The following is a 19,480-nucleotide window of genomic DNA, read 5'->3' as shown; positions in this document are numbered from 1 at the left end:
TTTTTGGACGAATCAAAATGGCCATGTTGCCGAAACGAAGACTAAGGATGTGGTTATAGGCTTTCTAGCCGCACTTTATTCTCAATGATAAAAAATATATAAAATTCTTCTTATTGTTCTCTTTACATCTTTCTAGCAGTGAATTTGCTGTAGCTTGGAGAACTGGTGGCAGGGATGAGCTTCAAAAGAGTCTCCTGTACCATGGGAGGGGAACCACCGCATCCTTAGTCTTCGTTTCGGCAACATAACCATTATGGTAGGCACGACCCACAATTGCCATTGCCTCCACCCTGACCTCGGACGTGGTTATGTTCTTGGTAACTTCTCCAAACACAATGTTGGCTATGTCGGATCCACGTTTGTGCCGATTTCTTGGCCGGTAGTAATAGTCTTCGAAGGTGTTGTTTGTCAAACTCCAGTTCGCGTGCAGCTTTACTCGTTCTATCGGGACACCTAAAGACACTTCTTTCGTGTTTGCTGCGGACCACAAAGAATGCGACTTGAACTTGTTTGTGCTGATCTCTGGATCGTGCATTATGCCTTCCAGCCACCTGCTGGCTGTCTTTGGTTGAATCGATTTTGCGGGTGCACAGCCATTACTTAAGTAAGCTGAGATCATACTCCGTTGGGTTTCTCCTGGGATTCTCTGAAAAACACCAATTTGCCCAGTTTCCCAATAACGATTGTAGGCGTCGTTTGTTGACTTGCGGATAGCTTGAGCTAGAAACTTTGCTGTAGCTTCATCCATCCATTCTTTCTCCTGATACATCCGGATAACCACCACGCGGTTACTGAGAAGTTCTTCTTCAGGGCGAAAACTAGGGGCTTCGTCTTGTTGCGCTTCAATACCATCGGCCACCAAAACTGCATTGGCCATGCTAAGGTCACCATCACACGATCATGTTCTCGATCTTGATTGTTTTCTTTCAAATACTTCGGTTGCTCCCCTTGCTGCAACTCTGAGTCGATCTCTATTTTTGAATCTTTGCTGGATCGACTGATATGCGTCCATTTTTGCATTCTTAAGCTCTTGGACAAACATCTTATTGGCTACGCCTGACTTGGTCCACTTGCCTCCGTCGGATTGCAAGGCTTCTTTTTAAACTTTTGGGTGTTTGTCCTGAGCTACTTGCTGGAAGACTCTTCCAGATCATCGAGGATTACACTTGGTAAGGCATCCTCTGTTGATTTGTCTCTACCGGCCTGTGCGGTGTAGCGCTGGATGAGCTCAATGATTTGTGCTTCTGTATGACCATAATCTGACATTTGTGTATCACGATGCGCGACTAGAAAGCCTATAGCCACACCCGAAGTCGGAGTGGAAGCAACGGCAATTGTGGTAGGCATATATTTTGCCTTGGACAGGATCACGATGAGCGTCGTTGGAAATGAATTTTGCCAACGGTATAACGTTGGTATGCGCTCAAATCTCTTTGAAGTAGTTCTTGTAAACTGAAATTATGGTTTCTGCAATCAGGACTTCTTTTTGTTTTATGCCCCTCCTCACCACAAGATTTTCCGGGTCAACTCTTCTTCTAGCTCTTCTAGCTGCGTCTTTTCCCTTTTTTCTTCTGGGGTATCTGGCACCTAGCGTCCTAAACAGCAAAGTTAAGAATGAGACAAAGTTACATTATAAAAAACTTACGTTTTCTTCTGGTAGGGATTGAATCTTCTGCTTCTTGGACGTCCTGTTGTTTTTGATCACCTAGCTTTTGCTGCTATTTATTCCGAATAAGCTCTTCGGCAAGGGGATATAATATTGGGCGCATTAAGAGTATACTGAGAATAAAGAAAACGTTTTTTTTTTCAACAAGGCATTATATATTAACACAAACTTAATACCTCATCTTAATTTATCATATAAGATAAACTGGCATTTTCTCTATATTTTGTATTATAAATTGGAAGTTATACTTATCCCAATTACTGTTGCCTCCGTTCCAGGTTCAGGTGAAGTGATAAAGGCTCTTTCGTGCCACGCTTTATTTTCAGATAATATATAATAAAAAAGTTTTTGTTTCCATTTTTTCAGATTTTTTTCGTGCCACGCACGGTGGTAATCATATATCCAATGATCATTCTGAACAATTGTTTACAAGAGAACAAATCGAACAAATCATTGCGGAAGTGTCAATAAAATTCAGTCTCGACAGATCAAGTAAAGTTCCCACAAACCTTCCAAACGGAATCTTGGAAGAACTGAAGATCAACTCGTCCATCAATTTACAGAAGAACACCAAGGAATTTGCTAAGGGCCATCCAAAGCACGAAGGTAGTGAATGAACCAACAGTGAGATATTTAACATAAAGTTCCACAGAAAACTTAAAAGGAAAACAGTGGATGCCCTCTTTTTACTGTAGTCTTTATTGAGCAGGATCTTTAGTTTTATAAAAGTCATCACTCGCGCGTTAAACATACCTTCAGTCAATCTCAATGAATTCTGTACTGCTATTATCAATGAACCAACATTCAGCTTTAGGCACACTTTCGAGACTCACGTTAAGCATGTGTAAGAAGATTTACACATATATTATATAAATGCTAAAGTAGGTCGGTTGTGTGTGTCTTATCCACGATTGAACAGTAATTACTAAAAAAGGAGCATCGTACGACTGTTTACGTATCTTCGATTAAGATTTTTCTGTACATAAAAAGAATATCATTGTTACACAACATGAAAGATCTGTAGAGAGAAGGGGAAGTTTATGCGTACGCAGGCCATTACAGATAAAAAGTCTTCATGTATCATTGAATTGCAATCGATAAAACGTAGAGTATAGATCCTTGACTGGTTATTTGACATGAGTGACAATTAGTTATCCAGTCTGCACAGTTAGAACACTATCTGTAAACCAAGCATTAGAGGTACATCTAAGGGGAGGGGCATATCAAGTAAGTCAGGAAAGCTCATTGCTCATGAGTTTTGAAAAGAGAAAAATGTCCGAGTCGTTAGCATAACTGAGGAATTTAGTTGGAAAAGTTCTCTGAAAGACAAGGTGATGTGTATCGCTAGTTGGAAGACGGGGGAAAAGAAAGAGAGGTGAGGGAACTATACGAGAAATCACATGAAAAATTAGAGGAAAGCACTCACTTAATGGGGAACAGGTTGATTTAATCGCAATAAGGCCCACACACCAAGTTGGACAGTCGGGGAATCACCCTGTCTCCGAGGCCCTGGCCGCTGAGGACGAAGTAACTAAGCCAGTCGCTAACGAAGAAATGGATGCATGCTTTAAGAGTCACCAGGGCATATAAAAGGGTGTCTGGAGAAGTCAAATACAGAGAAGGATAGAACACAGATGATTTGGCTACAGTACAGTCAGATGCTTTTTTTCTTAGGAGAACTGCTACTTGAGGTAATGCCGGTACATCTTGCCGAGGCGTTGATCAACCTATGGTTGTACCAAACATTGTCCGATACCAAAGCACCACGTCAATGTCCCATTCGGTAAAGATTAAAATATATGAGGGCATTATGCTGAAAAGATTTACAATCTTGTGTTGACCAGTGACTGATCCAAGAAGGCGAGAGCCATGTGCTCATAAGGAAGAGACGTTGCCGAAAAAGCATTTTTAATGACGCCCAACCAACGTACCTGATAGCAATGTTGGTTTTAGTAAAGAGTGTATGACATTTACAAATTCCAAAAGTTTGTCCAATGAGATCTGCAGTTTTGACATCCAAGTAGACAAGAGGCCACTTCATTTGGCTGTGTGTGACTGTGAGTGCACACACACATTTCGTTCTTGTGTTACCTTGGCGACCGATTATTGTTCAACAACCAGCCCACGTTGCATGAAGAAGGCTACTGATTTGATTAGCAGAAATCCTTTTAGCTGCTCTTCTTCATAATTCTCCCCCTTTTCCTTTCCCTCTTCCCTTCTCTCTCTCTCTTTCATTACCATAGAAACGAACATATTCAAAAGAGAAGTGGTAATGGATTTAAGTAATTTTCAGCTTGTTGAATCCATGAATGATATGGAAATGCTGAGAAGCCTGTCTAATAATGATCAGCAATACTCTCAGAAACAGTCCAATAGTACGAATAACTATGATCAGTTCCAGCAGGACATCAATCTCTTATTCCAATCTAATACACCAACAACCTCTTCTCCTCACGTAAATTCATTCCTTAGCTATCATCATGCTCCAAAACATCATCTGGCCAATCATTCATCCCCTCATTACAGAATAACATCTCACCAAATTTCGGATTGTTATGAACAAGAGGTAGTAAGCAGTATGTCTTTATAAACATTGATAAAATTTATACCAAAGAAAAAAAATTATAGGATATGCTCACACCCCTCATTTCTCCAGCCATGACCCCTTCTTTTAGTTATCAATTACAGCAGCAGCCACAACAGCAACAACAACAGCAACAAAATAATAAATCAATCAATTTTGGTAACGACTTGGATTTTTCTCCCTTGTCTTCCCCCGCAATGCTCCCTCAATCAGATGGCTCTCAACAACAAAAGCCTCGGTTTATGTCTGCAAATCAGATACGGGAGCAATACGAGCAGCTAGAACAAGCGAAATTGTTAATCACTCAAAAATTGTCCGAACTACAAAAATCACAGCAACAACATCAGCAACGTTCACAACAGTATGAGGTCAGCCTGATTTCATCTGATACTTCTCCACAGAAAGACAGTAAGAGTATTGTCCCTTATTATTTATACATGTATTTACTTTTCTTTTTACTGTAGATATAAATAATGATGCTCATCAAAATGGACATGTATCAACGCATACCTCTCAAGATACTTTACGAATGGAACCAGCTACACCTGCTTCATTAATGAAGATCTCTAACCGAGCCCCAAAGGCTGATTCACCCCTACCTCCTGCCTCTCTTCCGCCGTTCAATAGCGAGCCCATAGTTGCAGCAACGACGCGTCCAACTACATCATCCATAGCTCCGCGAAAACAAAGGGCGTCCATAAAGAAGGAAAAACCTGTTGGCAGAAAAAAGCAACGACGTGAATCCGTCGATCCCAAGACAGTTGCCTCTCCTCGCGCACTCAAGCCTCTCTTGATCAGTCCTACACTACGTCCAGGCACAAACGCGCTGCCGACCATGCTCTCTCTCAGTGGTTCTCAGGTTGCTTCAGTAGAGGATGCCGAACGCATTCTTGCGACACGGTCAAATTATCAGAATTTGATGGAGGGCAAGGGCGCTGCACTAGGCATTGCTTTCAACTCGCAAATCAAGAGTGGTCTCGAAGTTCGAAGAACGGCGCATAAGGCAGCGGAGCAAAAGCGACGCGATTCTCTCAAGGAATGGTTTGACCGACTGCGCTGTGAGGTCGAGGAAGGCTATGTCAAGCGTCAAAAATCACTCATGTCCCAGGTGATACAAGCCCAGGAGCTAGAAGGCAAACATCATGCTAACGAGGGTGAGAAATCCACTGAAGATGATGAAGGTAGCCCTGGAAACCAATCAGAAGCAGCTACTATGAAGCCCCTGTCCAAAGTGTTACTGCTCCAATATGCCTACGAATACATCACATCTTTAAAGAAAACTTTGTCTGAAAAAGATGCAACGATTGAGCGACTGATGGCAGGAGAAAAACTCGAAGACAAGAATGAACAAGCCGCTGATGAGATGCAGGTGGATCCACCAACTGGTAAATTCACATAACACTCACTTTTACCCAATTTACTTTCACTACCCAGCCTATGCTTACTTTCCTTTTCTGATTCGACTCTATGTGTTCCCTTTTATGCTTATGTAATCCGTTTTATGTATTATGTTTGATCTGCTTTATGAATCAATACTTTATTTTTATCTTTATCAATACAGCCTTTGCCAAATAATATCATCCTTAATATTATTTTCCAAAGAATTGGATGTCGTCCCTCCGAAAAAAAAGCCTTGTTGCTTCCAGATACATATTACACGTCTCAATCATCCTTCAAGGTCTTCCTTTCACATGATTGAAAAAACCTTTTATATTACAGAAAAAATCAAAAGGGACATGTTTGATGAAGCAACAGATTTAACTTGTTATTGTAAACGTCTTTTGCTTTATTTTATAGTGTTCTCTGATGACCTATTGTAGCCAAACATTGCTCCTTTTCTATAAAGAAATAAAGTGAAATTTTCTTGTAATAAGCAACATCATTAAACTTTATTGAATATGATCCTCGTTCTTCTAAATGGAAAAACGGAATACATATCGATCCTAGTACCAAAGTCATCCAATACCAGACACGGCTAAAGCCTTTTTTAATCAGTTGATTTCCGAGCATAACCAATGATTTGGTTACCTATCTGATTTTCATTACCAAATTGCTGCTTCTATATAGATCGAAGGAATATCATGTCTTTCTCCAGTTTATAATGTTAATAGCTATTCTTTAAAATTACCATAGCAAACACGATACTTTTTGCAAATATTGTGTTTTCTAAACTAAACAAATAAAAAGTAGGATGCATAAAATACAATGATTCTTTATAATATCTGTTGTTAGACTTGTTTTTGGAATAATTAGAGAATCTTTGATAGCAAGACTATATCTCGTCTGTGGATATAAGTATGATATTAGGAAAACAGTAGCTTAGAAGAAACAAGTAGAATTGATCTTCATGATTGTCTTGAGAGGGGACAATTATGGCTCATTAGAGCTTGTGGGTCGAAAAAAACTGCGATATTACTATTTTAGAATAAAGTGTAGGACAACAGGGACAGCTACGTGACTTCAACTTTGTTTTTTTAGTGACAAAAAGTTTTCCCCTCTATTTTTTTTTTAATTCTTTTCTTTGTAAAAAGTTCATTCAGTAAAGGGAAACATCTTGACAAAGAATTTAAGAAGAGGATGCAGGCATCCACAGATAATCATACAGAACTGGTAGAGAACTTTGTACCTCAGCCCATGTTCCAATGGCTTGCACCCGATGAGTCTAAAAGCTCTTTTGTTCCCTATTACCTCGATAAACAACAAGAGGATAACCTTTCAATAGACATTTTACAACTCTATCAGGTAAACAAACAAAGTTATTATGGATGTTGTTAACACTTTATTTAGAAACTTTTACCAACAAAGGAAAGTTACGAGAGAAGACTAAAGTTTGTAAAGAAGATGGAAAAGTTATTGAATAGTGAATGGCCAGATCATGATATAAAGGCACATGTGTTTGGGTAAGGATCATTAGACACAAGAATAGAATATATATATGCAGTTCAAACAGTTTCTCAGACGAAATAAACTATACATGTTGTATACACCCTATGTAGATCCTCTATGAATGATTTAGGTACAGGTTCGTCTGACATCGATTTGTGTATCACTACGCCATGGAATGGATTACGAAATGTTAGAGTGCTTGCAAAATTATTTAAAAGATGTAAGAATCATCATACATGAACAAAAAAGAGGGTATGCTTAACGCTGTTTATAGGTGGAATGCAGCATGTTGTTTGTGTGCCACGCGCAAAAGTACCCATTGTTCGCCTGTTTGACCCAGAGCTGTATGTTTATAACATAATATCAACTCTTTTAACTAATGAATCATAGACAACTCTCATGCGATATCAATGTAAATAATACACTTGCTTTACAAAATACAAAGATGATCAAAGTTTATGTCGCCCTTGATCCTCGTGTACGACCGCTGATCATGACAGTCAAGCATTGGACCAAACAGAGGCAATTAAACGATGCAGGTAAGTGAGAAAATAATGTAGGATGGACTAAGATGATTCATATTGTGCTATTACCAGCCAACGGTGGAACATTATCATCTTACACATGGACATGCATGATCATCAACTTTTTACAGCAGCGTGAACCTCCTATCTTACCAATCCTTCATGCGACAGAAAATGACGAATTGAATGATGATGAGTATTACTTTTGTGATGACATCAAGAAGTGGAAAGGGTTTGGACTGAAGAATAAGGAGAGCCTTGGAGGATTATTGTATGCGTTCTTTCGTCGATTTGCCATTGAATTTGATTATGACAGTCAAGTTGTATCTGTGCGGCAGGGGAAGTACCTGACAAAGAATGAGAAAGGATGGGATACAGGAAGGAATAGGACGAGTTTGTGCGTAGAAGAACCGTTTAACACTCAAAGGAACCTCGGTAACTCTGCAGATGTAACCTCGGTTTTAGGATTAAGGTGTGAGTTTCAACGATGTTTAGACTTGGTTCTTGATCACGCTGATCTAGAGACGATCTGTACGCCGTATAAGCACATGTTCCATTCCTCCGATCATAACACAGACATACCCACAACCAACATCTTTTCACTCACTTTGCCTGCCTATTCTGACGACAATCACAAAATTGAACTCACAGCACATCCTCATGATCGCCGAAAGAGTATGGTCGATGGCATCTGCCACTATCAGCAATTGCCAAAAACTCCCTCGAGCTCACCGTATAGGCCATCAGCACTTCATTCGACGTTTTATCCCCGTTTCAGTTCTTCACAAGCTCTGGATACAATCATCCAGAGCCGAGCTACACGTCATGGTAGTCATCCTCTGCCGCCTGTTCCTTCAAGCTTGTTATCGATGTTGAACATCAGTAATAATACAAATCATTCGCGATCAGTAGATAGCTTGTTTACGAGACACCAAAAGAAGTCTACTAGACAGCGTGACGATAATAAAGAAGGGTTTGTCAAGAGAAATGGATATCAAAGAAAGAAAGTATTTGATCATCAGAATTCACATCAACATCATCATCAACAGCAAAAGCAAAAGCAAAAGCAATCTGAGGAAAGGCCGCCACGTAGACAGTCGAATGGTATGGAATGGCCTTCGATTTCAGGCCATGCGCATACATCAAAGGAAATGGGAACTCCAGCGATAGGCCCACGAAGATGGTCTACGGTGAAAAGACATGGCGATGACACTAGTGTTGACAGTAACAGTAATAACAATAATAATAATAGCGACAATGAAGAGAAGAAAAAGACTCTGGCAGAAATAGTAAAGATTGCTCCAGCGCCAACCACTGCAACAGCAAAACGGCCGATTGCCAACAGCAAGTCATTTGTTTCCACAGCAACAGCGGCCAGTAACGGTAGCAACAAGAGCAAATATAAGAAATCATCAAAAAGCAATAGTAAAAATAATACCAATCATAGACAGCCAAAAAACAAAAGCAACAAGCTCCGTGCTTCAAAATGATTTAGAATGTAAATATGAAAAAAGAAACCGAGTTATCATATACATATTATATATATTACATCTAACAAGAAAAAAAAAGAATGTAATAAATGTGTACTTTACAAGTTTGTATTAAACTTTTATTATGTTGATAAAGTTAATCGGCGTAGAGAGAGAGAGAGAGAGAGAGAGAGAGAGAAAAGGGGGAGGAAAAGTATTAAAGGGAAAGGGGATAGCTGTTAAAGTGTACATCACTTCAATCATGAAGTAAGTACAAGGAAGCGACAACTTTTTTTTTTGCATGCATTGTGTCTAATTAACAGTAATCAGTATTGATCATTAACAGGTCAAACTTTGTATGAATGAGATTTCGAAAGTGGCTGCTTTTGCATAAATATAGCAAATAAAGCAGTAACCAGTTGATGCAGTAATCATTGTTGTCAATATGAAATAGAAAGGGGGAATTAATGGCCTTCATATCTTTATACCCTTCCATCCTTTTCTTCCTTATCCAATGAATGTCTTTACAACAACAACAAACAAGAAAAGGATGCGTTTAATTCTTTGTTCATTCACTCCTTTCCAATTTTATAAAACTCAGCTCAATTACTTTTTAATCTCTCCTCTTTTCTTTTTTTTTTTATAACCTGATGCCTGACAATCCTTATGAGCCTGTTTATGCAATTGTAATCATATTCGTCATTCTCTTATTCTCAGTAACTGCCTGTGTTGGTTTAAGGGTATTCAGAAAGACTCGTTTCCTTGAACAACAACGACAACAGCAACAAGAAGAAGAAGGACAACCAGTGAATGACATTCAACTGGTTCGTATTGCAGAGGCGGCTGACGACGAAGCAATAAAAACAGTAACAAGTAAGAGGGGGGCATATCATTTTAATAACAAGCAGTTAATCGTGCCTTTAAATAGACTGGCAACAGAAATATCCGCCCAATACAACTCAATTCATCGATGTAAAGAATGATCCGATGATAATCGAAAAAGGAGTCTTGGCTTGGAAGTTTGTAGAGGCTGACATGACACAGGATTCAGAGTACGAAAGTAATGCTGCGATTATGGATGATCCTTATACAATTGTATTCTGCCAAGGTCAAGGAAGCATCATGACCAATCTCCCAGTACCTATGCAGGAATTGTCTTACTGGGAAGTAAAAGTACTCCAGTTACACGAAGAGGATAGTGTGGCCATAGGTTTTGCAACTAAACCTTATCCAAGGTGGAGATTACCAGGATGGCATAAGCACTCTGTAGCGTACCACTCTAATTCAGGAGCTGTATTTGTCAGCGACTCGACCTACGGAAGACCCTATGGGCCACCAATAAAGGAAGGTGATGTCGTAGGTGTAGGATATCTGTATCAAAGTGGAACTATCTTCTTTACTCAAAATGGAAAAGTAAGATGTCTCTCGTTCACTAGTGTCCTACAATCTCTTACTTTCTTTTTTCTCCCCCCCTCCCTTCTCTAATTTCCTTTCTTTAGAATTTAGGTAAAGCACTGATAGGATTTAAATATCCTATCTTTCCCATCATTGGAGCTTCTGGTCCTTGCCATGTGTCTGTCAATTTTGGCTTACAAGAGTTTTTATATATACCAGGTAAAAAAAAATACTCATCCAACAAAGATATAATACATAACAATAATCATAGCAAATCAACGAGAAGCAGCGTTTGCACCAAAGCAAGGATTACTCCCGCCACCTCCCGCATATGGAGGACATATAGACGATACCATACTATCTGATGATAATAGCCATAATGAAAACCACCTAACATACACAGCCATCTCGTCTTCTTCTCCTCCAGGCTACTCTTCTTAATTATACATATTTTACAATCCTCCATAATAAATTTATCATTCTCTTTCTCTAATCCACCAGGGATTTTGCTGTGTTTATGATCAAACTACTCCAATTTTCTTCATTATATTCCTGTTCCCTAATCTGCATTGACCATTCTCTACGTTGGCTGATCAACTGTAACTCCTTTTCTACTTCCAACTGCAGATGAAGAGGAATACCGTATGCATAATAGGCCATCTGATCAATCGCAAACTGAAATAAAGATGCAATTTTCAACAAAACGACAAAACAGTGGAACGCATCGCCTCGTTTCCTCTGTACAAAATCATCGATCCATTGTATACTTTGCCAGCACGAAAAACTTGCTAGATCAGCATCGGGTCGTATGTCAAGCGTATCGTAATGGCTTAACGCCGCCTTGTCAGCTTCATCAAGGCGCCACTCGTAGCTTCTTACACGTTCCATCAGTCGTTGTCCACTGTGTGTATGTCGAATAAATGTGTACAACCATGTGCGAATGAATGTGACGGACTGTACAAAGAGAGCAAGCTCATGCATGAATCGAGCAGAAGGAGGTGGAGCAAATGGTATAGTGGCCATAGACCGTCCAAAGAACCGCATTCGACCTTGCTGATCATAACTGCAGTACACTTTGGTAAAGTACTGCAAGAGAGTACAATTCAAGATGCCGCAAAAGTAATCATAGTCTTGCCAAGGAGTCGAGGGTTGAATCGTAAAATAAATACACTGGTTCGTCACGGCTATCTGTGTCGTGTCTATAAAAAATCTTTGACGAGGCTGCGTACGTGAATAATAACCACAGTTGATAGGATGAACGATCTTTACAGGATATTCTGTCCCACACTTGCTGTACTGACAATACACAATATCTTTATCGTTCTTGTTGGCCTGCAATGAAAGACGAGCTTCGTGTAAGTAATTATAGAGCACAGCATAACTCTCGTCCTCTGTGCTCTGTGCTCGCAAGTAGTCAGCGTCTTCTCTATTGATCATGATGAGAGAATAAAATGACTCCTTTTCGTCATATGAGCGGTATGGCCAGTACGCTTCGGCTGCTGAGGCTTCCTTTTTGATGAGTCGAAGTGGATCCCTTGTTTTCCAAAATTCTCCTTCTTTACCGCCTCCAGTAGACGCATACCCTGACTTACCATTCCAGTAAAAGCAAGGCTTTAACCACTGCTGACACACTTTATCTCCAAATTTGTGTCGTGCCCATGCAGTTCTGACCACAAGAGCATAAACAGGGTTTGTATTAGGCCCTCGATGCCAAACGAGAGGCGCTTGACCATCTCTCTTGCCTTCTCCATCACATAACCGTGGCAAATGACCAGTAAGCCTGTTAAGCTCGTCCAGACAGGAGGTGGTTGGAAGAATGAACGCAAAGGAAGCCATACCCTTACAACTCTTTAAACAAAAGCTGTATCGGAACTGAAGCTGGGGGTTACAGTTTGTCAGAGGATTGAAATCGCGATACTGTTGCAACAGGTCAGCAAGTGGTGTATTTCGAGCCTTGTTTCGAAGATAGAGTGTATATTCAAAATGATCCAGTATCGATGTACGTTTGCAAATACGGAAAATGAGTGAATCTGTTTGTACCTTGGGCCAGATTTTATAAGGTTCAAATTCATACATGTCTAGCAGCTTACAATTCATCAAGATCCATTCTCTATTAATGCATTTAAACAGCGGAATGAGCTGCGTGATTTTTTTTTAACTCTCAAGAGAGAAAAAGGACAATGTTTTTTGTTATTACCGGAAGTGCTGGGCAAACTCGAGTATGGTCCATTGACTGGGTGTGATCAGACAGACTTGACCAAGCTGATCATCAATTCGTTGAAGAGCAGCCCACATAAAATATACATAAGCTTGAGTACCTCTTCCTCCGAGTGTTTGCAGATCATAGAGCGTAGGGTCGGGTTGAGTGATGAATCCGGTCTTTCTGATCATGTAGGGTGGGTTTGTGACGATATAATGAAACTTTAGCTTTGAAGGATCACGTAATAGATTGAGGCAGTCCTTTTCAAAAGCATCTTGGTTACCGTCATCGCATCGCAACGTGAGCGTGTCATTACAAAATAATCTCAATCGATTTATTGAATGTGACGGTAAGCTTAATTGGAGTTCATTTAATCTTTGATAAATAGGAAACAAGTGAACCATCATGTTCAATTTGCATAAATGATATGTAAACGGATCAATCTCTACTCCCCATATGCTTTCAGGAATATCTTGTGTCAACAGCTTGGCAAGGCGCTCAGCGTCATTCCATACATCTCGTCTACACTGCTCAATCAATCGATGAATGTATTCACATAAAAAGGAGCCTATTCCAAGACATGGATCAAAGATGCGTGGTATACCGTAGTGTACTAAAAGAGGCCTTGACGCAATTACCTTCTCCCACATGAACTGAATGACTGGTTTGGGTGTATAATATTGACCATGATCCTTTTGATGCTTCTGGGCTGATGTTTCTAAAAAGTAGTGGGTATAAAATTTGGAAATGATGGTGTCAATGCTAGTGATTGATATATCAAGATGATCAAGTTGTATGCGTAGGTGACATAGTAGTGAAACATGATGTTTATAGTAGTACCATACAAATGGCGTGCTTAACAAGGAATCATACGGTGAAAATAGTCGCATGAAATCATGAAATGAGTCTGACAGAACAAGTTCAATGAATGTTAGATAAACCGCCATAAATCCAGTCATCAGGCAGTGAATATATAGTCCATCTTTATCATCAAGACTGCGTTGAGTTAAAAATGTTGCTGTTTCTGAGGATGATGTACATGTTTCTTTTTTAAAAAAGAAAACCGTTAAAAGATCAAGGATTTAAAAAAAGGCCTGTTCTTTTTTATATATATCTACCTTGACTATTTCTGATATCTTGTAGTATATTTACAAGAGAAAGTCCTAATATGTTGACAACAGTCGTCGTTTCTCTTTCTCCCAAGTCAATTACTTTCCCACTTGTTGTAGTGGTTTGCTCATTTGTAATTGTCATTGAAGTAAAGTAAAAAATAAAAAATAAAAATAAAGAATAAAAAAAAAAAATATCGAAAGGCATAAAATACATTTAATTCCGCTTTTTCAAATCCATGGCGTTATCCTTTTTTATATATTCACACTTTATGTTTCTTCTCGGGGGTTTCAATTTCACCTTCCTCTGTTTCTCTCTCACGCTTGACACTACTATGTTCTTCGGCTAGGGAATCTTCAGCCTCAGTGGTATCTTTGTCAAGAACTTCTTCTGTTTGTGTTACTGACTGATTATCATTATTATTATTATTGTTATTATCTGTCTGCCCCAGAGTTTGTTCCGTCGTTTGATCCTCGAAAGATTCCAAGGGTTGATCCACAGATAGTTCACTGTTTTCAACGACTTGTTCTACGGACTTGTTGTTTGTCTTTTCTGATGAGGCTGTAGTTTCACCTTCTGCGCTGTCTTCTACGTTTTCAGATGCAATGTCTGTTAAAGATAGATCAGTAGATGCTTCTACTTCTGGTTCTGCTGGCGCTGCGTCCTTAAGCGCTGTAAGTTCCTCCTGAAGCCGTTTGTTTCTGTTTTGAGACATTGAATGCATCACCCTGAGTCTTCCTATTTCAATAGTAACATCCACCACTTCCTGTCTTGCTTTCTTCAGTTCTTCCTCCATCGCAGCCATCTTTTCTTTAAGTTCAGCAACTAATGCAGTATTAGCGCCTTCATTGTTCTTGGCATTATTCTTTGCACTGTTTTCTTGTTCTGCCTTCAGCGCCTTTAATTCTTCCGACAGCTTATTCTTCTCATGTTGGATCACTTTAGCTCTATTCAATATGCCAGCATATTTTGTTTCTAATGATTGAAATTCATCTAATTTCTTCTTTAATGACGTTTCTGCACTCTTTGCATCTTGCTCTGCCGCTTGTCTTGCTTCTTGTTCCTTCTTTAACGCTTCTTCCAAAGACTTTACTTTCTGCGAACTGATTTCATTAGACTTCTAATAAAGGATGAATAATCAGGATTATAAAGTCATTTTTACAACTTACGGAAATGGAAGTACCAGCAGCAGCAGCAGCAGTAGTAGTAGTAGTAGCAGTAGTAGCAGTAGTAGTAGCTGCAGCGGTTGCTTCTTTCAATTGTTTTTGTAGGTCTGCAACCTTTGACTCTAGCTCTGTATTCTTTTTGTTGGCATCCATCAGACGATTCTTCAACTCCAATGCAAAACGTTGTTTATTGTTTGCATTTGACACAAGACTAGCTTGACTAGATCTAGTTGTTTCCAATTCTGTTTCTAGAGACTTTATCCTCTCGCTCAATGGTGCTACTGAAGCCTTCATAGACTGCAATTCATTATTGACTTTTTCCAATTCAGCTTTCACTGCCTCATTTTCGGCCTTTATACGATCCACTTCTTTGACATCCACTTGGTTATGCTTAGCAAGGATCTCAGCCGATCGTGCAGACCACTCCTTTTCTTTAGCAGTTAATATCTCAATCAACCCCTGTGTGCTCTCTAACCGGGCTTCCATTTCTGCAACCTTCACAACCAGAGGTTCAGTTTCCTTGATTTTGGCAGATAACTCAGTTTCAATCTGTTCAATCTTCTTTTTCAGTCGATTATTATCTTCCACCAAAGAAATGTTTTGAGTTCTAAATGCATCCACTTCGACCTTATAAAACGAGACCTCAGCCGCCTTCTGTTCTAGCAATTTCTCGTTGGTTACTTCAAGCTCTTTGACCATATTGCGAGCTATGTCAAGTCTCTGTCTGGAACTGTTATATTCTTCTTGGAGCAATCTATACTTTCGCATCTCTTCTAAATACTTGGCTTCGCTTGCCTTCTTTTCATGGTGAAGCTTGGTATTAGTTGCCCGAAGCTGCGAGTAAATATCGCGAGAAAATTCATGAATACCGGTTCCTGCCCTTACATCGTCCGTTTCATTCCACTTGGCAAGCTTGTCAAGCAGCTCCTCTAGACGGGTACAAGCTTCGGTTTCCATAGTTTCAGTCTCTTCTTGATATTTCTTGATACTCTCTTGAAACTGTGCCCATTCAGCAGCTTCACGCTTATATGCTACGCTTGTCGACTCAAACTGAGCCTTGATGTCTTCTAGTTTCTGCTTAGTGCTGCTTAATTCACTTTCAAGCTGAGAAAGTTCTTGACGAAGCTTTGTTGCACTTTCTTCAGCTTGTTGACTCTTTCTTTCTTCCTGACAAAGCCTTTCTTGAATTTCATCCAGTGCCTGTTTCTGTTCTTCTACTGACACGTTCAGTTTTTCAACCTGATTTCGCTTCTCTTCAACTTCGAGCTCCAAACGAGTCTTGTCAGATCTCAATTCCTTGTTTGCCTCTGTAAGCTTGGTCTGAATATCCTGAAGCTTCTCGCATAATGCATCATACTCTTCCTTTGCCTTTTGAGCCCCTTCCTGAGCCTTGGAAACCATTTGGTTACGAGCTTCAAGGTCCGCGTTTAGTCTCTCGATGCGACTATTAGCTTCTTCAGCGTATTTTTTGTGCTCGTTTGCAATTTCGGTTGTCTTCTTGTTGGTGTCTTCTACAACAGACATGTATTCGTCCTTTTCTTCTTCCAAAACACGAACACGATCCTTCAGTTCAGCTATTAAATGGATATGCTCATCACATGAACCACCCGATGGGATCGTAGCATGGGTAGTGTCCATGTTAGATCTGCTGAGACTTGCTTCAGCTTCTGATAGCTTTGTTTCAGCAATAATCTTTTCTTGATTAACCTTTGACAATTTGTGTTCGGTCTCGGTAAGCTTTTCTTTAAAGAATTGAATCTGTCCCAGGGCTTCCTTGTATTTGCCTTGGACATCTTGGTAATTAATTGTCGTGGATGCTTCAATCTCCTTTTCCAAGGACACGATGACTTTCCGACAGGACTGCAATTCGCTAGTGAGTTTAGAAATTCGTTCTCTGGACAATTCGGCTTGCTTTGTAGATGTCAATTGAAGACTTTCAATACGAGAGCTTATGTTTTCCAAAAGTGTATTCAATCGTACTTTTTCTGCAATGGTTTCGTTCAGATCTTGCTTTAATGCGTCATAAGCTCTGGCCTTGGAGTCTAGCTGTAGCTGAAGATCGACTGCTTCGGCTTCAAGTTGCTTGATCCTTGTGTTGCATTCAACTAATGATTCGCGTATCTCCTTAACCTCGTTCTCTTTTGCAACAAATTGCTCATGAGCCGCAGCGCTCTCTTGTCGTGCTTCACTGAGTTCTACTTCACGTCGTTGGATGGTCTCTGTCAAACTTGTGCACTTTTGTTCGAGATAAGTGGCGCTGGTCTGGACTGAAATCAAAAGGTTTCGTGCTTCACGTTCAGACTTGCGTGATGATTGGAGCTCTTGTCGAAGTTTATCAATCTCTATGCTTGTTTCAGCACGATAAGTAGCAAAGGCATCCGTTGCCTCCTTCAGCTGACTTAGACACTTTTCTAATACAATATTTGAGTTGCTCGTCTCCTTCTTTTGTTCTAGACGCTTCTTGTAGCTTCCGATCTCTTCTTGCAAAACTTCAAGTTGTGCTTGTCTTTCGGTAAGTTGTTGATTCAAATGTAATATAACCGATTGAGCTTCTTCTAGCGCAGATGTCTGCTCTTCACTTGCAGCGGTATTGGCCGCATCCCTCGCCGCAGCTAATTCTTGTTTTAGAATAAAAACTTGTTGTGATAATGATTTATTGAGGTCGACAAGTTCAGAAACATTTTTGAATGCAAGTTTATCGTGTTCCAAATTAGGTACTATTGGCGGTTCGGACAAGAGTTTGATGGATACTTGAACAGGAGGAGGTATAGGATCTTGTCTTTTTTGAACATCGACAAGAAGATATTGAAGTTGGTAGGTTGTATTATTGAGTGCATTTTCGGCTTTTTCCTTTTCACTCTTTATCCTTGATAGTTCCTCATTGGTCTTTGCAAGCCTTTGCTCGAGATTCTGGCAGCTTTCTTCGCGTTCGTTTATGGTCTGTCTCGAGATTTGAAGCTGCTTTTTGTAATCCTCGAGTTCTTTATATAGTCTTTCAAACAGTGCTTCCTTATCATTGAGCTCTCGTGTAAGTCTTTCGGTGACTGCAGTCGAGTGCTCCACTTTGGACAAGACGGTGAAATACTTTGCCCTGATTTCAAAGTAATCAGTGTATATTTCTTCAGGATATTTGCCCAATTTTTGGTATTCGTCAATCAGAGCGAGTAGATGACTTCCTGATTCGCTGTATGGACCAGCCGGTGTGTTTTCCATGCCGGTAATATGTTTGAACTGGATATGTCGAAGGTCTTTTTCTTCTTGTAACTTTGTGTTCAATTCTGCCACTTGATTTTCCAACTCTTTGTTCTGGTTCATAAGCTCCTGTATCTTTTCCCTGTTCTCTGTGACTACTTTGTGATATTGTTCAATGTAGTCTTTATGTGATGATTCTAATGTGCGATAGGAGGATTCTAGTCTGTCAGCCTGAAGTTTCAGCTCATTGTTTTCTTTCTTTACGACTGTCAATTCTTCCTTGTTGCGACTCAAGAGTTCATTGGCATTGTTCAACCTGAACTGAAGACGATTGACGCCATCTGTCGCAATACGTTTTTCCTTTTCCACTGCAAGTAGTTTGTTTTTCAAAGCATGAATTGTGCTATTCTATAATATAATTGTCAATAAAAAGCAAAACATATCTGCTTTACTCATCCTTACAGAGTCTTGAATGTGCCTTTCATGTTCCATTTCGAGCGCTGTGTACTTTTCACGAAGAGCATCTTGAGCAATCTTTTGATTCTTGAATTGTTCTTGAAGACTGTCATTTGTCAACTGTACTGTAATATTTAGTTATTTGTAATATTGTAAGCAATCAAGACTCATTTTTACTTGAAGGTTATATCTTTCAGCTTTTGCATTTGCTTCCAGTAACAAATAGTCAATTTCCTTTTGTTTAAGCTCATCCTTTTCCTGCATCACTTTACACATCTTGTCTATATGATTGAATTAGAAACACAAGAGTTAAAAGTAGCTAACTATTACCTCTTTCTTGAGCAAGCTTCATGTGTAGTATGCCATTTTCTTCAAATAGTTTTCGTTCTGCATTCTCGGCAATGCCTAGTCTTTCTTTAATCTGTTTATTCTCATCTTCAATTTTGTGTTTTAATGTTTCAGCTTTCTCCTTTTCAGACAATGCCTCTTCAGCATCGCGTTCTATAATAAATTAATACATTTAAAAATAAATCTGCTTTTGACTTTATTATTACTCAGGGATATATTTTGTTGTTCAAGTTGTTTGACAGAAACTTCAAGCTGACAATATCTCCTTTGCAACTCTTCATAGTCAAGAGCTAATTACAAAGAATTAATTGCGCGTTTATACAGTTATGAGCGCGCTTACATTGTCTCAAGGTTATTGCCTCTGCAAAATCAGACATTGAGGGGCTGCAAAAGAAGAAGAAAAAACAACTAAAGTGTGGATTGCATAAATGATGAGGTGTGGCGTGAATTCAAAGAGCGCTTCTCTCTTGCAATCTGATTTGCC

General features: G+C 39.6%; 7 protein-coding genes across 7 annotated transcripts; 3 read left to right on the top strand and 4 right to left on the bottom strand.

The window, feature by feature from the left end:
- Window positions 1–112: 112 nt before the first annotated feature.
- RHIMIDRAFT_314691 (uncharacterized protein) lies at window positions 113–640 on the bottom strand. Its single transcript, XM_023614951.1, has one exon. The coding sequence runs from the start codon at window positions 617–619 to the stop codon at window positions 182–184; it is 438 nt and encodes a 145-aa protein (XP_023464429.1). The 5' UTR covers window positions 620–640; the 3' UTR covers window positions 113–181.
- A 485-nt stretch (window positions 641–1,125) lies between these two features.
- Window positions 1,126–2,804, bottom strand: RHIMIDRAFT_293490 (uncharacterized protein; the record flags this gene model as incomplete). The annotated part of the gene is made up of 4 exons (XM_023613988.1): window positions 1,126–1,452; window positions 1,508–1,587; window positions 1,646–1,718; window positions 2,727–2,804. 4 exons carry the CDS (start codon window positions 2,802–2,804, stop codon window positions 1,126–1,128), a joined length of 558 nt encoding a protein of 185 aa, XP_023464428.1.
- Window positions 2,805–3,890: 1,086 nt separating this feature from the next.
- Window positions 3,891–6,067, top strand: RHIMIDRAFT_33703 (uncharacterized protein). Its single transcript, XM_023615118.1, has 3 exons — window positions 3,891–4,232; window positions 4,295–4,658; window positions 4,715–6,067. The coding sequence occupies exons 1-3, from the start codon at window positions 3,939–3,941 to the stop codon at window positions 5,647–5,649; spliced, it is 1,593 nt and encodes a 530-aa protein (XP_023464427.1). The 5' UTR covers window positions 3,891–3,938; the 3' UTR covers window positions 5,650–6,067.
- A 709-nt stretch (window positions 6,068–6,776) lies between these two features.
- RHIMIDRAFT_259670 (uncharacterized protein) lies at window positions 6,777–9,182 on the top strand. The gene is made up of 6 exons (XM_023611417.1): window positions 6,777–6,992; window positions 7,038–7,150; window positions 7,247–7,356; window positions 7,411–7,480; window positions 7,527–7,675; window positions 7,733–9,182. Exons 1-6 carry the CDS (start codon window positions 6,828–6,830, stop codon window positions 9,148–9,150), a joined length of 2,025 nt encoding a protein of 674 aa, XP_023464426.1. The 5' UTR covers window positions 6,777–6,827; the 3' UTR covers window positions 9,151–9,182.
- A 1,147-nt stretch (window positions 9,183–10,329) lies between these two features.
- RHIMIDRAFT_194594 (uncharacterized protein) lies at window positions 10,330–10,718 on the top strand (the record flags this gene model as incomplete). The annotated part of the gene is made up of 2 exons (XM_023606014.1): window positions 10,330–10,564; window positions 10,636–10,718. Coding segments are annotated over 2 exons (318 nt in total), but the record flags the coding sequence as incomplete, so codon positions are not given.
- Window positions 10,719–11,013: 295 nt separating this feature from the next.
- Window positions 11,014–13,978, bottom strand: RHIMIDRAFT_239538 (uncharacterized protein; the record flags this gene model as incomplete). The annotated part of the gene is made up of 3 exons (XM_023609195.1): window positions 11,014–12,634; window positions 12,722–13,769; window positions 13,843–13,978. 3 exons carry the CDS (start codon window positions 13,976–13,978, stop codon window positions 11,014–11,016), a joined length of 2,805 nt encoding a protein of 934 aa, XP_023464424.1.
- An 11-nt stretch (window positions 13,979–13,989) lies between these two features.
- On the bottom strand, window positions 13,990–14,991 carry RHIMIDRAFT_33635 (uncharacterized protein). The gene has a single exon (XM_023615117.1). It carries the CDS (start codon window positions 14,637–14,639, stop codon window positions 14,097–14,099), a length of 543 nt encoding a protein of 180 aa, XP_023464423.1. The 5' UTR covers window positions 14,640–14,991; the 3' UTR covers window positions 13,990–14,096.
- Between the last annotated feature and the right edge of the window lie 4,489 nt (window positions 14,992–19,480).

This window comes from Rhizopus microsporus, assembly GCF_002708625.1.
Source record: "Rhizopus microsporus ATCC 52813 unplaced genomic scaffold scaffold_13, whole genome shotgun sequence".
NCBI classification, from domain to species: domain Eukaryota; kingdom Fungi; phylum Mucoromycota; class Mucoromycetes; order Mucorales; family Rhizopodaceae; genus Rhizopus; species Rhizopus microsporus.
The sequence above is the reverse complement of the archived record's forward strand: the minus strand, read 5'-3'. Positions and strand labels throughout refer to the sequence as shown.